Source organism: Ranitomeya imitator, chromosome 10, assembly GCF_032444005.1.
Source record: "Ranitomeya imitator isolate aRanImi1 chromosome 10, aRanImi1.pri, whole genome shotgun sequence".
Taxonomy (NCBI): Eukaryota; Metazoa; Chordata; class Amphibia; order Anura; family Dendrobatidae; genus Ranitomeya; species Ranitomeya imitator.
The window spans coordinates 17321914-17335797 of record NC_091291.1 but is presented as its reverse complement, the minus strand read 5'-3'; the positions used below and the strand labels follow the sequence as shown (position 1 = coordinate 17335797).

At 49.1% G+C, this 13884-nt stretch overlaps 1 protein-coding gene across 1 annotated transcript; it reads right to left on the bottom strand.

Moving 5' to 3' along the window:
* Positions 1 to 2368: 2368 nt before the first annotated feature.
* Positions 2369 to 12071, bottom strand: RPS19 (ribosomal protein S19). Its single transcript, XM_069742640.1, has 6 exons — positions 11957 to 12071; positions 7713 to 7783; positions 7533 to 7633; positions 4286 to 4469; positions 4009 to 4063; positions 2369 to 2435 (listed from the first exon to the last, which is right to left on the bottom strand). The coding sequence occupies exons 2-6, from the start codon at positions 7781 to 7783 to the stop codon at positions 2409 to 2411; spliced, it is 438 nt and encodes a 145-aa protein (XP_069598741.1). The 5' UTR covers positions 11957 to 12071; the 3' UTR covers positions 2369 to 2408.
* Between the last annotated feature and the right edge of the window lie 1813 nt (positions 12072 to 13884).

Here is a 13884-nt window from a genome sequence, read left to right as displayed (position 1 = left end):
CCGAAGCGTCATATGTTTAGGAGGGTGCTGGGTGTCCATCCACATAAAACAAGGTTAGCACCAGCGGATTTGTCCCCCTCGCCACCTTAATGTTTTAGTGAGGACAGGTTCCCTTTAAGAAGCCATCATGATGGAACTTAAAACCTGGATTGAGACCCAGTAATTAGTATGGAAATGAACTCTTTTGTAGCATCCGATCTGTGGAAGTTGCACTTTGTAAAGACTTTCCCTTTAATATGCGCTGGGGGCCTTTGTAGCAGGTGCCACGAGCCGATCCGATTAGTTAAATTGTGGGGCAGGTTCTCTAGGCGCTCGCCTCATCTCTGCCTACGTGGTAATTACCTGCACCTGCAAAACGCACGTGAGCCGGCGTCATCGCGACATGTACCAACTCATAGACGGTAATTTTAATCAAGGACATTGTGCGCCCCAGATCCAAACATCACACGGGGAAGAGCGAGGGGTTAACTCCTTGTGCACAGAGGACACGTGGGTGCATAAGGATGAATTGTAAGAAACCCCTCTATTTATTAATGCAGAAACTTTATTAGGGAGATATGGCACCAGGTAATAAAAGAGTAATACTTTTGGGAACTTTTTTTTTACTTGAATTTTTGGCTAAAAATGATTGTGTAATTGGGTTTTTATTAAAAATGCTGCACCACTGTAATAATGGCTGCAGAATGAGTCAACTGAGCATCAGTCAGTGAACTCATTCCAATGTGACAGATATACATAGATAGATAGGAGAAAAACCAACCAGCACTCCTAATGTGAACACGTGCAAGCTGCATCATAAAGAACACAGCAGCACATGTACATGAATCTAGGCCATGTGAAAACACAGACAAATATTCAATATGAATTATACTTCTTAAAAATATTTGTCATAAAAAATGTTTTTCATAAAACTTAATTATAGATAAAATGAAGATTCTTAGCCCATAAATTGGCCAATTCATTTGTGCCCAACAACCACGGCAAGGTGATCTCCCTCTGATGGGTCCTACACTACCATACATGCCACTTTTGGGCCACCAGCCTACAACCCTGGACAAAACAATATCTATATGATGCAGCTTGCACGCGTTCACATTAGGAGTGCTGGTTGTTTTTCTTCTTCTCTATTTGATGTATGGATGCGGCTGCATCCTCACTGATTGTGCACTCCTCCCATTGACCTTGCAGGTGGTGGTAATCTACTCTACCTGTCCATAAATTGTAGGTTGAGCCTGAAGTGACATGTTTTGTCCAGAGTTGTAGGCTGGTGGCCCAAAAGTGGCATGTATGGTAGTGTAGGACCCATCAGAGGGAGATCACCTTGCCGTGGTTGATGGGCACACGTGAATTGGCCAATTTATGCGCCAAGAATCTTCATTTTATCTATAACTAAGTTTTATGAAAATATATATATTTTTTTTAAATATTTTGATGAAAAATATTTTCGAGAAGTATAATTCATATTGAGTATTTGTCTGTTTTCACATGGCCTAGATTCATGTACATGTGCTGCTGTGTTCTTTATCTATATGATGCAGCTTGCACGTGTTCACATTAGGAGTGCTTGTTGGATACATATGTATATATAGATATACACACACATATATATATATATATATATATATATATATATATATATATATATATATATACATATACACACACACACATACATACACACATACATACATATATACATACACATATATACACACACACATACATATATACACATACACACATATATATTTACATACACATTATATATATACACACAATTTTTTTACTTGAATTTTTGGCTAAAAATTATAGTGTAATTTGTTTTTTTATTAAAAATGTTGCACCACTGTAATAATGGCTGCAGAATGAGTCAACTGAGCATCAAAATATATATATATATTTTGACGCTCAGTTGACTCATTCTGCAGCCATTATTACAGTGGTGCAACATTTTTAATAAAAAACAAATTACACAATTATTTTTAGCCAAAAATTCAAGTAAAAAAAAAAAATTGTTCCCAAAAGTATTGATCTCTTACTACATACATACATATATTTTTTTCATTCCTGGGTATTGATCAGAGATCAGGTATTGGTCCGATTGACAGCCACTGGTTGTTATCGGCTGTTTGTCTATTAGCCCACGACCTCACAGAAATAAATCACTGCATGACGACACTTTGCCATAGCAACCAGGAGCCTAACGAAGGTTTTTTTTTTCTATCAGTAGTCATTGACCACAGTGTCAGTGTGTGAACAGACCCCTAAAGTGACCGGGTCCCCCAGGATCTAACACCTGTCACCGACACCTCCATAACAGAAATTGCAAAAAAAAAAAAAAAAAAAAAAAAAACAACTTTACATAGTCTTCAGTTTTGAAGCAGAAAGTTTTATTTTAACAAACTGACTTAATGTTTCTTGTTGGCCGCTGCGACCTGTGGGGGAAGGAAAATACAGAGATCAGAAAAGATGGAAAAGTCATCACCAATGAAGAAAGTTACCAACAACAAGGCGGAAAAGGAGCCAAAGAAGAGCGTGTTCACACTGGACAGCGCAGAAACTGCCAGCCATAAGTCACGTGTTTACCAGCCGTGCACAGAACCATCAGTAGTAGACTGCTCCATTGTGCTCTGCAGCACAGGTCCTGTTTACATAGGAAGATGTGCTGCCGAGAACAATGAGTCGCCGCCTTAAAGGGGTTGTGCACTACTTGGACAATCCATTCTGGATCTAAATGTTTGGCCCCAATTTAAAAAACAAAAACAAAAAACAGCACGGGAGCCCCAGGAATGCGAAGGCCGACACCTGCAGAGGGGGCATAGGCGTTATTAAGTTACTGGGGCCAAGCGAGGAGTAAGAAGTTATCCACGTAGTAAGAACTACTTTATAAAAAGGAACTCCGTTTGAACAGTCATGCAAAGTCCCGCCACTCGGTGCCTCACGGCGCGGCCCATCATTGAACTACACCTTCACTTTCTGCCTGATTGTTATCCCACAACCTGCACCCCCCATACTTGATTGACAGCTCTGGTGTTCTAGGCCAGGGGTGTCAAACTGCATTCCTCGAGGGCCTCAGACCATGAGTGTTTTCAAGATTTCCTTTGCATTACACAAGGTGCTGGAATGATTAAATTATCACCTGTGCAATACAAGGAAATCCTGAAAACATGACCTGTTTGCGGCCCTCGATGAATGCAGTTTGACACCCCTGGACTAGACCCAAAAAATGGAGATGGAAAGGTCTCTATAAATGTTTGGCCACGCCATGGTGCTCCTGTGCTTGGTTTGAACAGTCATCCTGTGCCGACAAGAATCCTATTTTAACAGGATTGTCAAGAAATCCCACCCAAGAAACTAGAATAGGTGACCCATACCTAAAGACGGTGGTGGCCAGACCCCTACTTATTGGGGCAGCACGGTGGTTCAGTGGTCAGCACTGCAGTGCTGGAGTCCTGGGTTCTAATCCCACCCAGGACAACATCTGCAAAAGAGTTTGTATGTTCTCTGTGTTTGCGTGGGTTTCCTCCGGGTTCTCCGGTTTCCTCCCACATTCCAAAGACATATTGATAGGGATTCTAGATTGTGAGCCCCATCGGGGACAGTGATGATGTGTGCAAAACTGTAAAGCGCTGCAGAATATGTTAGCGCTATATAAAAATAAAGATTATTATTATCGCTCAAAAATCTGCAGGATTAAAGGGCCGACACCAACAAAGCTGTTTGCTCTGCCATCTATATTATGAATGCACCATTCGATCAGGGGGAAATTAACCCACCATGACTGGGAGTGTTCCATTGGTGAGACCCCCAGATATGAGCCACCCATCACTTCTCTTATAGATATATTTTGGCAAAACTAATGCCCACGGCCTTACTAGCACTTAGTGCAGGAGATGTATATTTAGCATCACATCCCATCTGGGAAGATCAGGAGAGTATTTCTCCGATCACGATCCCATCATACATGTTGTAACCCTGCAGGATAAGGGGACGCGGCGGGGGGCTCACCTGTCCAGCGATTCTGTCCAAGTCTCTCTGTCCTTGGGGAGTTAGTCTGCGACCTCTGTAAGGCAAGAACAGGACAGATGATGCTGCAAAGTCTCCGAAAGGAAAACAATGTAAATAAGAAGGTGGCGTAAAATAATGGCGATCGACAGCTTTAATGCAGACGACCCTTCTCGACAGCTCATGGACCCCTCCAGCCGCACCGATCCCAGCCCAGAGGAGCCGGTGCATGGCCTACACCACACTGTATAGCCTTAACCCCGACTGTGGCTGCACTTACCCATTGGGGTCCTTCTCCACCATTTTCAGGCCCTCCAGTGCCTGCATAACCCTCCTGGCGACGCTCTTTGATCCGCGACTGAAGTGACTTGGCATCACACCGTTGCGCTGACGCCCACCGTAGATCTTTGTCATGGAGCCTACTCCTGCACCGCCACGGAGGTACAAGTGCCGGACTGTGGAGGCTGAAAGATACAAGCGTCAGGGCTCCCTGTTATACAAGAATCAGGGGTCTCCATTATACAAGTGTCAGGGGCCCCAGCTATTCTACAAGCATCCAGAGCCAAAATGACAATCTATATATAAAAAAAAAAAGTAAATTTTGTCGCCATTTTCCAAGACCCATAACATCTACATTTTTCAGAATATGGGGCTGTCATGGCTGACTGACAGCATTTGCAGGCAGATGTGATCACAAAACAAAAGAACGTAATTTTGGAGTCAATTTTTCTCGTTACGCCATATACCAATCGGATTAATTTTATATTTTGATAGATCGTATATTCATGAACGCAGTGATACCAACTGTGTATTTTTTTTTTCTTTTTAAAGGTTTAATTTTCAATGAGGAAAAAGGGGAGGATTTTAATTTTTTTTATATTTTCAAACACTTTCTCATACTTTTTCCTGGCTTCAATAATCTCCTTAGGAGACTTGAAGCTACAATCGTCTGCTCACCTGTGTTACACACAAGGTCTCCAGCCCTGCTATCTATAACAAATCACAACCTTTTATGAACAGACATGGAGGAATTAAAATGATAGGCACGGGGAGGGGAGGCCTTCTGCAGACCCCCAGCAGAATTTGTGACCCGCCTCAGGTCGCCACATGTTAAATGCCACTGTCAGTGATTGACAGTGGGATTTAACTGGTTAACAGCAGTGTACATTAACGTCAGAGGTAGTAAAGGGGTTGAAGAGGCAGTCTTCTGACCAGTCCGTATACATGAATATAGTGGGGAAGGATGACTGACCACTAAGGAAGAGACGCCAACAAGCTGCCGCTGCCAGGCGCACAGTGTGTGTATTCCCAGTTCCACCCAGTAGTACCAGTACTGACCACTTTGGTGTATACGTGACATTCCCAAGTGGAATCTGGGCAGAGATCACTCCGCATATCGTTCCCTGGCGAAGACCAATCTGAGTAGCCCCCTTAATCTGCTATGGTGGGATTTTAGATGCCTTTTGTGCCCATTAATCTGTTGGGTCATAACATTGTGGGTTATAGTTAAATTAGTGACAAATTGTACAATTGGTGGAGAAAAGCTGAACTTGATGGACTTGGATCTTTTTTCAACCTTGTGTGGATCTTAGATGCCCTTTCTGCCCCATAATCTGCTGTGACGGGAGCCTAGATGCCCTTTCTGCCAGGGCTGTAGAGTTAGCCAAACCTCAGACTCCTCAATTTCCATTACACCGACTCCACAGCCCTGCTTTCTGCAGAGTAATCAGCTGTGGCGGGAACCTATATGCCCTTTCTGCTCTGCCATCAGCTGTGGCAGTAGCCTAGATGCCCTCGTTCCCCTGTATTCGGCTGTGGCGGGAGTCTAGATGCCTTAGTTCCCCCGTAATCTTTTGTGGCGGGAGCCTAGATGCCCTCGTTCCCCTGTAGTCGGACGTGGCGGGAGCCTAGATGCCCTCGTTCCCTTGTAGTCGGCTGTGTCGGGAGCCTAGATGCCCTCGTTCCCCTGTAGTCGGCTGTGGCGGGAGTGTAGATGCCCTCGTTCCCCTGTAATCAGCTGTGGCGGGAGCCTAGATGCCCTCGTTCCCTTGTAGTCGGCTGTGGCGGGAGCCTAGATGCCCTTTCTGCCCAGTAATCGGCTATAGCAGGAACCTATATGCCCTTTCTGCTCTGCCATCGGCTGTGGCGGGAGCCTAGATGCCTTCGTTCCCCCGTAATCTGTTGTGGTGGTAGCCTAGATGCCCTAGTTCCCCTGTAGTCGGACGTGGCGGGAGCCTAGATGCCCTCGTTCCCTTGTAGTCGGCTGTGGCGGGAGCCTAGATGCCCTCGTTCCCCTGTAGTCGGCTGTGGCGGGAGCCTAGATGCCCTCGTTCCCCTGTAGTCGGCTGTGGCGGGAGCCTAGATGCCCTCGTTCCCCTGTAGTCGGCTGTGGCGGGAGCCTAGATGCCCTCGTTCCCCTGTAGTCGGCTGTGGCGGGAGCCTAGATGCCCTCGTTCCCCTGTAGTCGGCTGTGGCGGGAGCCTAGATGCCCTCGTTCCCCTGTAGTCGGCTGTGGCGGGAGCCTAGATGCCCTCGTTCCCCTGTAGTCGGCTGTGGCGGGAGCCTAGATGCCCTCGTTCCCCTGTAGTCGGCTGTGGCGGGAGCCTAGATGCCCTCGTTCCCCTGTAGTCGGCTGTGGCGGGAGCCTAGATGCCCTCGTTCCCCTGTAGTCGGCTGTGGCGGGAGCCTAGATGCCCTCGTTCCCCTGTAGTCGGCTGTGGCGGGAGCCTAGATGCCCTCGTTCCCCTGTAGTCGGCTGCGGCAGGAGCCTAGATGCCCTCGTTCCCCTGTAGTTGGCTGTGGCGGGAGCATAGATGCCCTCATTCCCCTGTAGTCCGCTGGGGCGGGAGCATAGATGCCCTCATTCCCCTGTAATTGGCTGTGGCGGGAGCCTAGATGCCCTCGTTCCCCTGTAATCGGCTGTGGTGGGAGCCTAGATGCCCTCGTTCCCCTGTAATCGGCTGCGGCAGGAGCCTAGATGCCCTCGTTCCCCTGTAGTTGGCTGTGGCGGGAGCATAGATGCCCTCATTCCCCTGTAGTCAGCTGGGGCGGGAGCATAGATGCCCTCATTCCCCTGTAATTGGCTGTGGCGGGAGCCTAGATGCCCTCGTTCCCCTGTAATCGGCTGTGGTGGGAGCCTAGATGCCCTCGTTCCCCTGTAGTCGGCTGTGGCGGGAGCCTAGATGCCCTCGTTCCCCTGTAATCGGCTGCGGCGGGAGCCTATATGCCTTCGGTCCCCTGTAATCGGCTGTGGCGGGAGCCTAGATGCCCTCGTTCCCCTGTAGTTGGCTGTGGCGGGAGCATAGATGCCCTCATTCCCCTGTAGTCCGCTGGGGCGGGAGCATAGATGCCCTCATTCCCCTGTAATTGGCTGTGGCGGGAGCAAGCCGGGAGCCTAGATGCCCTCGTTCCCCTGTAGTCAGCTGTGGCGGGAGCCTTGATGCCCTCTCTGCCTGCCATCTGCTATGGTGGGAGCATAGCCCCCTGATGCCTGAAGATCGCCTAGTGCCACCACAGGATGGTCTTACCAGCGCGGGTGTAGAACCAGTTCTCATCGTACGGTGCCAGCTCCTTGTGTTTCGCCAGCTTTACTGTGTCCACCCAATCGGGAACCTTGAGTTTACCAGACCTAGCAAGAGACGATCAATAAGTGAAAATCACAGAGGACAACAAGACAAGCGACTACCACCACCATCACCACTACTCACTTTTTGAGGAAAGCAGCCAGGGCTCTGACGAACTCCTGCTGGTTCACGTCTTTCACGGTGACTCCGGGCATCTGAATATAAAAGAAAAAAAAAATATTCACAGCAACAATGTAACCCAGCGACTCCCCCCAACTCCTGACATTGCCAGAGGGGGCGCTCCCAATCAGTTAGCAGCCACCAACTTGCGTCTCCAGCTGTTGTAAAACTACAACGCCCAGCCACTGAGTGTGCCATAGCCACGTAATCACTCAACATATCCCTTTAAGATGACTCACATGTGGCCAATATATCCCTCAGCATCACACAGAAAAGGGATCAAGGACACGAGGAGTTTTAGCTACCCAAAACTCCCGTCCTCCAAGCTGTAGAAAAACTGTAAAAACTGATCTTTGCTTGCCCTCCCCAGGTCCACCTCGGACTCAGGCGTGTTTATAGTCTGCCGGCACAATGTCAATTGCAGACACCAGGAGCAGTGGTGAAGAATCCGTGCTGGACCAGGGGAGGTGGAGGAAGTCTTTTTTTTTTTTTTTTTTAAGCTTAGCTGATAACCGTGCAATAGACTATTGAATGAAAGGAGAGCAAAAAGTTCAGAGATACTCCAAGAATTCACCCACAGGGGTGCGTCCAGCAGTGAACCACAGTACTAGGGTATGTCTATTTCTGCCCCAAACCTGGTAGGCCTAAGAGATGGGCTTATTAGGACAACTGGGGCTTTAGGGGATCGAAAATGGATGTAGATGATGCCCACATGATCAATAGCAATACCACATGGGACTGAAGCTCACTGCCGATGTGTGGGGACATGCCCTCGCTTGAATTAAACCCTATTGTAGTTCCTTACAGGTTCATTTAGTTGTATTTAAGGGACGTGAAATTTATATTCTGTACTGAGTGTTACGCCGACCTTTGGTGTTACTTTTTTTGCACATTTTTAATGTCTATCCATGTTTGATTGTGCTGATGAAGACTCTTGATATTTTTGCAAAAACCCCTTTATTCCTCCTTGTTTTGATGATTGTTTATGGAGTGGCATTGAAGTAGAGGATATTGATCATACTTTAATAATGAGTCTTGGAATTCATGTATTGTCCAGTTTAACTTTTATTTGTGGGGGCTTCTGAGTCGGACCCCCCCAAGGTGATCATACATTTAACACTAGAGCAAAACAATTAACAAAACCCCGATCCAGTGGCCACCGAACCAAAACAGCAAGCACCCTACCTGTCTGCACCCCTGGGGCCTGTTTATGGACCGATACAACACTGGGAGGGCTATAAATAAGAGGAGGTGATGGGGATGCCAGCAGGTAGGAAGTCTGCAGCGGGCAGAGTCGGTGGCCACTGTACAGCCCCCTCATGCCGCTACATAAAGAGGGGCTTGGGATGCCGGCAGAAGGGGGAGTTCACACTGCACTGGTTCGGTGGCCACTGTGTAGCCCCCTGCCGACCCTTAGGCTATGTGCACACGTGGGAAATGTGGTGCAGAATTTTCTGCACTAAATCTGCATCTCCTGGCAGAATCCGCAGGTGCGTTTTTTGTGCAGATTTTACCACTGTGGATTTCTATAATAGAAGGGTGCAGAAACGCTGCAGAACTGCACAAAAGTAATGACATGCACTTTGAAATCTGCAGCGTTTCTGCGCAGATTTTTCTGCATAGCTTTTTTTCACATTGATTTAGGCCATGTTCACACGTTGCGTCAGGTCCCTGCGGGTTTTCCCGCAGCGGATTTGATAAATCTGCAGGGCAAACCCGCTGCGGTTATCCCTGCAGATTTATCACGTTTTGTCCTGCGGGCTCCGCTGCGGGATTTTACCCCTACTATTGATGCTGCATATGCAGCATCAATAGTAATGTTAAAAATAATAAAATAATGATGATATACTCACCCTCTGACGTCCCGATCTCCTCGGCGCTGCAGGCGGCGCTCCGGTTCCAAAGATGCTGTGCGAGAAGGACCTTCGTGACGTCACGGTCATGTGACTGCGACGTGACCGCAGGCCCTGCTCGCATAGCAAACCTGAGACCGGACGGCCGCGTGCAGCGCTGGGAGGCGAGTATAGCATTATTTTTTATTTTAATTCTTTTTTTAACCACAAATATGGTTCCCGGGGCCTGGAGGAGAGTCCTTTCCTCCACCCCGGGTACCATCCGCACATTATCCGCTTACTTCCCGCATGGTGTGCACAGCCTCATGCGGGAAGTAAGCGCATCAATGCATTTCTATGGGTGCAGAATCGCTGCGATTCTGCACAAAGTAGTGACATGCTGCGGGTTATAAACCGCTGCGTTTCTGCACAAAATAGTGACATGCTGCGGGTTATAAACCGCTGCGTTTCTGCGCGGTTTTTCCCGCAGCATGTGCACAGCGGTTTGCGGTTTCCATAGGGTTTACAGGTTACTGTAAACGCAATGGAAACTGCTGCGGACCCGCAGCATCAAAATTGCCGCGGTAAAAACCGCAACGTGTGCACATAGCCTAAGGCTATGTTCACACATTGCGGTTTATACCGCGGAACCGCTGCGATTTTGCAGCTGCGGGTCCGCAGCAGTTTCCATAGCGTTTACAGTAACAATGTAAACCCTATGGAAACCGCAAACCGCTGTGCACATGCTGCGGGAAAAACCGCGCGGGAACGCAGCGGTTTATAACCCGCAGCATGTCACTACTTTGTGCAGAAACGCAGCGGTTTATAACCCGCAGCTGTGCACACCATGCGGGAAGTAAGCGGATAATGTGCGGGTGGTACCCGGGGTGGAGGAGAGGAGACTCTCCTCCAGGCTCCGGGAACCATATTTGTGTTAAAAAAATGAATTAAAATAAAAAATAATGATATACTCACCTCTGAAGTAGCCGTCCGGTCTCAGGTTTGCTATGCGACCAGGACCTGCGGTGACGTCGCAGTCACATAACCGTGACGTCACGAAGGTCCTGGTCGCACAGCATATTTGGAACCGGACCGTCGCCTGCAGCGCTGAGGAGATTGGGACGTCAGAGGGTGAGTATATCATCATTATTTTATTATTTTTAACACTACTATTGATGCTGCATATGCAGCATCAATAGTAGGGGTAAAATCCCGCAGCGGAGCCCGTGGGACAAACCGCGATTAATCTGCAGGGATAACCGCAGCGGGTTTGCCCTGCAGATTTATCAAATCCGCTGCGGGAGAACCCGCAGGACAGGACGCTACGTGTGAACATAGCCTTATTACATTGTACTGTAAATCACAGTGCAGTTCTGCAGTGTTTCTGCTGCAGAAAAATCTGTTGCAGTTTTGCACTAAATCTGCATCGTGTGCACATAGCCATAAAGAGGGGCTCGGGATAAGGGCAGATGGGGGTACACACTGCACTGGTTCGGTGGCAGCTGTATAGCCCCTCCCCCTGCCGACCCATAAAGAGGGGCTTGGGATGCCGGCAGATCGGGGGGAGTTCACACTGCGCTGGTTCGGTGGCAGCCGTATAGCCCCCTCTGCCGACCCATAAAGAGGGGCTTGGGATGCCGGCAGATCGGGGGGAGTTCACACTGCGCTGGTTCGGTGGCAGCCGTATAGCCCCCCCTGCCGACCCATAAAGAGGGGCTTGGGATGCCGGCAGATCGGGGGGAGTTCACACTGCACTGGTTCGGTGGCAGCCGTATAGCCCCCCTGCCGACCCATAAAGAGGGGCTTGGGATGCCGGCAGATCGGGGGGAGTTCACACTGCGCTGGTTCAGCGGCCCAAGGTTTTGCTCTAGTGATCAATGGGGTCCGACCAACATAAGCCCCCACAGCTCCAGAGAGTAGCGTTAATCACAGGACCCCAATGATCCCTAGATTGGGGGGGTCCGATACCACTGCAGCCGGTGGAAGAAGCCACATGAGTGACCCCAGAACAGGATCCGAGCCTGCGGGGAGCAGAGGGGGATGGTGGAGTATTATGGCCACTCTGGGGTCAAAGATAAAGAGGCAGAGACCCCCAATGTATGAGGGAGGCTTGTGGGGCCGAGATACCTGACTGGGCCCCACGTGCTCAGCCTGCCGCCTCCAGTACACAGGCCCCATGCGGGGACATGCGGCACCCGGATACCAGCCACAGAAGCGGCGGCCGCTGCCCGGACCACATGCTCACGCCGCGGCCTAAAACCCCCCTCCACTCTCGCCTCACGGTTACCACATAAGCTCCGCCGCGTCTCCCGAATCACACTCCGGTCAGAAAAACTAGGAAAACCCGCGCTTCCGGCCGCGCCAGGCCGCACTCACCTTCTCTCTGTAGAGCCGAGAAGGCAAAAGGGAAAAACGGGGTCTCCCAGGCGCTGAAGAAGGGGAGCGGCGTCACGCTTACGCCTTTTCTAGCCGGGGAGGGACCCGATTGGAAGACGTCATTTACGCACGGGGGCGTGACTAATGCGTGTCACGCCTCGATGCCTGTTGGAACGCATGTGGCTACTTCCGGTGTGGTCACGTGTGGTCTAATTCTGCTTTCTGCTGCTTTTGCTTTTGTCACTGGTCGGTTGTGCTCTGCTCTGCTCTTGCTGTGACTTATAGTTCTACAGGACTGTGAACCAGCTAAAAACTACTCAGAAAAAATATCATTAACTCCTTACCTGCCATTTTTCAATTAATTTGGTTTTCTCTTCTTCTTCCAAGAGCCATCACCATTTTTTCTTTTTCCGCTGACTCGCCTGTATCAGAGTATTAAAAAAAAACAACAGAACGTTTTGCGTTTCCATTTTCAGCAATCTCTGGCGGTGTCTAAATGGTTAATCGCAGTGTTAGGCATTGGGATTCTCCTGCTGCACGGGGTAGATCCCAAGCTGCGCGGGATAGATCCCAAGCCTTATCTGCCTCTGCGGTCTCCCGTGCAGTTTCGGCTGCTGCTGAGCATAGACGTCGGTCCCAGGGTCTTGCTCAGGCTCCGGGTATATGTTTGGTTACTGCTGCCTCTCCAGCCAAGCCTATGGTAGTCAGCGGCGACCAGAAATCACCTTACTGAGCATGTCCGTGATGTGGCGTCTTCCTATTGGCGGATGGACGTCAGCTGCTCTGATGATGTGGCAGCTTCGGATTGGCCCACGGGCGATGTCGCGGCGTGTTGGGGGTGGAGCCTTTTGTATAGACCCCCAATGGCGCCTGTGGGTGCACTAGTATCATGTGTGTGCGTCTGTCCACTTAGGCTGGTTTCACATTTGCGTCCGCAGCGTTTCTGACGCGTCGCGTACATCCGCATGCATCTTCATATCTTTAACATTGTAGGCGTATGCGTTTGTATGCGTTCGCCCGAGTTTGCTTACGCATGCGTCTTTTTGTAATTTTTGAGGCGGCAAGCATCCATCAAATATGCGCATGCGGATGAGTGCGTTAAAAAAAGCATTGCTTTCTATGGGAACGCATGCGTACGCGTGTCTTTGAGTACGCATGCGTTCAATGGGAACAGGCGAAACCAGTGGGCGAAACGTAGTGCTGAGCCTCTTGGCCACACCCAGGGTGCACCGAGCACCTAATTAGCATATAGAGTGGCACTGCTTACGGGGGCGCTCTACCTGTAGTACTGCAAGCGCTTGAGGGAAGGACAAATACATTTCTGTAAGAAGCAATGGTTGTAAATCTGCTCCAAATTTTACAGGACCCCGATCCAGAGTTCGGGTCAGTAATCTGTGGAAGGGAGCCCCGTAAAATACCCCCCAGCCAGCCAATCAGAAGAGTTGGAGTTTCTTAGGGCTGCGGATTACTGACCGCTGGACCCAGGTCCTGAGAACCGATCCGCTCCTCTGTAGACCCAAAGCACAGAGACTTCATCCATACATTATTGCAGGGTGGGGGCGTCTATACTTTGGCAATATCTCTGCAGATTTAATGGTTCAATAACGTTGCTTCTGCGGAGCATCGTTAAAATCCATACTGCCCGCGGTGACAATCTGCTGCGGATTACCTCCACCCCGGGGGCCGGCAGTCACTCCGAGATACGAGGTCCATTAGCCGCGGGGACATTCAATCTCCAATACAAATAATTACCACTGACTTATTTTGTTTTTGCCTTTAAAAATGATGTCAGCCTTCTACAAGATATTGTCCCCTTAAGAACCTGTCGATTTTTCTCCTCTTTTTTTGTTTTTTTTCATATTTTTTTTCCTCCCCAACCACTTTTGGTGAACGTGAGCTCGTTTTTTTTTTTGTGTTGCTTTTTGGAG